The sequence below is a fragment of the Gekko japonicus genome, unplaced genomic scaffold (assembly GCF_001447785.1).
Source record: "Gekko japonicus isolate JY-2015 unplaced genomic scaffold, Gekko_japonicus_V1.1 scaffold960, whole genome shotgun sequence".
In the NCBI taxonomy this organism is placed as follows: domain Eukaryota; kingdom Metazoa; phylum Chordata; class Lepidosauria; order Squamata; family Gekkonidae; genus Gekko; species Gekko japonicus.
This window is the reverse complement of record NW_015160866.1, coordinates 109,531-113,153: the sequence shown is the minus strand read 5'-3', so window position 1 is coordinate 113,153 and position 3,623 is coordinate 109,531. Positions and strand designations below refer to the sequence as shown.

General features: G+C 40.7%; 1 protein-coding gene across 1 annotated transcript in view; it reads left to right on the top strand.

Annotated features, from left to right (window-relative positions):
* Positions 1 to 3,623, top strand: part of DNAH8 (dynein, axonemal, heavy chain 8) — a 262,658-nt gene that overhangs the window by 180,437 nt on the left and 78,598 nt on the right. The window contains exons 68-70 of the mRNA XM_015422004.1: positions 601 to 777; positions 1,202 to 1,369; positions 2,274 to 2,486. Of these exons, the coding sequence (XP_015277490.1) occupies positions 601 to 777; positions 1,202 to 1,369; positions 2,274 to 2,486 (558 nt within the window). The remainder of the gene's footprint in view (positions 1 to 600; positions 778 to 1,201; positions 1,370 to 2,273; positions 2,487 to 3,623) is intronic.

Here is a 3,623-nt window from a genome sequence, read left to right as displayed (position 1 = left end):
CTTGGGCAGACCAACTCGGAGTAACTTTATCTCAAAGTCCGAAATCTTGGCTATGAATAGAGTTAGAAATATGTGTACTCACAGTCCCAATGTTGCTGTATACATTCAAAATCAAGAAAGCAATAAAGTTAAAACAGAGGTCGCTGCTAGGCAAGGCATGGCGGCCATGCCTTGCTCCATCCATCGCTCACAGTCCCAATGTTGCTGTATACATTCAAAATCAAGAAAGCAATAAAGTTAAAACAGAGGTCGCTGTTAGGCAAGGCATGGCGGCCATGCCTTGCTCCGTCCGTCGCTCTCGCTTCAGGGCAATAACCACCACACCCCCGCATTTGCTGTATGGAAACAAGCCCTCTGCAACTCATTCCCCCTCCAGGAGAACGAGCGGGCCCCACCCGAGATAAGGGGGGCTCCAAAAGAGCGGAGGAGGAGCGGGTGGCTCCGGAGCGATCCGAAAGCTACTCTGCATCACAGTGCCATTACCGGAAAACTCGGTTCTGAATTCTTTTGAAGTGTGTTCTTCAATTTGCATCGATGAGCCTTCCCTCCTTCTGCATCACTAAAGATAACCACAGTCATGATTGTTAAAATTTTAATTAGGTGTTGGCAGAAGTAACAGTAAGTGCTGAGGCTTCAGCTAAAGTGAAAAATGAAGTTCAAGGCGTAAAAGACAAAGCACAAAAGATTGTTGATGAAATTGATTCAGAGAAAGTGGTAGCAGAGGCCAAGCTGGAGGCGGCTAGACCAGCATTAGAGGAAGCAGAAGCTGCTTTGAATGTGAGTGACCATTTTTTTCTATTCAGTTGTTCTCTTGAAGTCACTATACATTGATAGTCTCCGTGCCATTTGTAAGCTAACATTCTTTTCAACATTTGTATTTCTTTCTTTGAATTAGTGCTTTGCAACGTTGAAAGTTCCATGCCACTCTTGGTAACATTATCAAAGGTAGTCTCATGAAAAATACAGAACTGTTTCAGTTTTAGGAGAATGTACTTCACATTTACTATAGTTTAATGAGACTGCCCCCCCCCCAATTGCTGTCTTTACGCTTCCGGTTTTCCAACTGGGTCTCCTACTGGAACCTGACTGTTTCATTAATCCTAGCACAGTCTGTTGCTTAGTAAAATGCAGGCTGATGACAATCCCCCAGCTTTATGAAATTTTACATACGTAATAATTTAATTAATTTTGTTCTTTGCAGACTATCAAACCAGCAGATATTGCAACAGTTCGAAAACTTGCCAAGCCACCTCATCTGATCATGAGGATCATGGACTGCTGTCTGTTGTTGTTCCAAAAGAAAATAGACCCAGTTACCATGGACCCAGAAAAGCCTTGCTTGAAACCATCGTGGAGCGAGTCCTTGAAAGTAAACTAGTATTTGAAAGTTCTAATAGATACAACATAATATTCTAATAGATAGAACATAATATTCTAAACTAGTATTTGAAAGTTCTAATATTTACAATCTGTTCATTTGTATACATTAACTACTGTACAAATATACACTGACTGGTAGTGGCTTTCCAAAACCTAAGGGCGTTACCAACATGTGCCACCTTGTATTCTGTAATTAGAGATGCCAAGTCCTCTGCATACAAAGTGTGTACCTACTGAGCCATGTCAAGTCCCACTTCCTTTAATGTTTCATCTACCGTGTACCTTCAATGAAAGCTTAGTACCCACTGCCTGCTGCCTTCTTAAACCCAACATACAGGTGGCGGCTTTTGGATCCTCTTGAACAAATATACAATGTACAACATCTAGTAAATGAACTCTCCGTTAATGCAGTAGGTATTTGAAGTAACCAGAAAAAAATTGCTTAGAAAATTCTTTAGTTTGGCACAGTATTAGTAAATAGACATGGATAATCCTTAGGAAACAGCTACTGCTAGGGATTTTCTACACCAGGATTTTGCTCCAGCTTGGCTTCTTAACTTCATCAGTTTGTCTCCTCTCTTACACCCAGTATCATTCAGAACAAAAAAAAGTGGTCTGAAAAAAAATACAAGAAGAACTGGGAGACTACAAATGATATTATGTGTGTGTGGGGGGGAACAATGCAGTTAAGAATCTAAGCCGGAGCAAAAATCTGGTGTGGAAAAACAGTTTATCAGTACTTTCACTCTTTTAATTACATTCAGAAACCAATGAAGCAAGGAAGCCATACAAATATAGAAAGATTATCCTTCTAAAAAAACTACCAGTATGTGGAATAGTGAAAGCAAAAACAGTAAACTGCATCTAAAGCAGCTTTGTTTTCATTTTTTCAGCTAATGAGTGGGCCATTTCTGCAGAGTCTACAGCAGTTTGCGAAAGATTCAATCAATGAAGAGACAGTGGAATTACTGCAGCCTTATTTTCAAATGGAAGATTATACTTTTGAGAATGGTAAAAAGGTCTGTGGTAATGTGGCAGGCCTCCTTTCTTGGACACAAGCTATGGCAATATTCTATGGCATAAACAGAGAAGTGTTGCCTCTTAAGGTAAAGAGCAACATTTAGTTTCCTATATGTTTCAAATTACTGGGAGTAAAAAGAAATGCTGTAATATTGTTCATTTCCATTGCAAAGCCTTTGTGGTTAGGGGTGTGCATTTGGATCTTCCCGAGGCAACAAATACCCCCCAAATACCTTATCAGTACTTTTCGGGTACATTTTGGCATCTGGGATTTTTCAGGGGGGGATCTTGAAAAAATCCTGGATATTTTCAGGAACTGGCTCAGGGCAGGTTCCAACAATATAAAATATAATACAATTAAAACCACATTAAAACACAAAATAGATAACCTAACTCTTATGTGCAATACACAGAAGAAATGTGTATAGAAATATTGATTTGTAAGTCTCCTGCCTTCTCCTGTGATGTCTTTCTGATAACAGGCTGTGTCTTATTTCCTGTTGCAAGCCAAATGGTGGGCCAGATGGCCTGAACAACTTTATAACCCACATTCTTCACACTTCCATGCTAGAAGCTAGACTGTAATGCTCCACACTAGGCCCCACATGCGAGAAGTCACGTATACAATGAAGTAGCTGGAGTTTGGGGTCACATGACTGCAGGCGGGGTCTCCAAACTCCTAGCCAATCTGTACACACACCTTATGTACAGCTATAGCAACCAACAATTGGCCACACACCCCTGCTACTCGCGACTGGCTGATGGCCATGGCTAATCATGATTAGTTTGGGTTATAATTGATTGATCCCTATGGGAGTGAGCTCTCTGGCTCTTGCTTTCTCCCCTGTCATTGTCTGTTTTATTGCACCTGAAATGCTGTCTCTTGGAAAACAAAGACCTGCTTTGTGAATTGGACCACATGCTTGTGCAAGATGGGATTTCCCTTCAAAATCCCTTGGTATATACTTGGACTGTTGGATGTTCCTGAATTTGGTAACTATGAATTGCCCTAGCCTTTGTTATTTTGTAATCTCATAGTCTGTTTGCTGTGCTCTATACTGAATAAAGATCCTTCTTATTTCTAATGGTCTCTGATGTTGTAACTTGGATTCCAAGTCTAAGTCTTGTGCCTAACCCTGACCACATACGCTACCATTGGAAGGTAAAAAGCGTGCATCTCTGGATTGAGTTGCTAATGTGTTCTGTTCCAGATGCCAACTCAG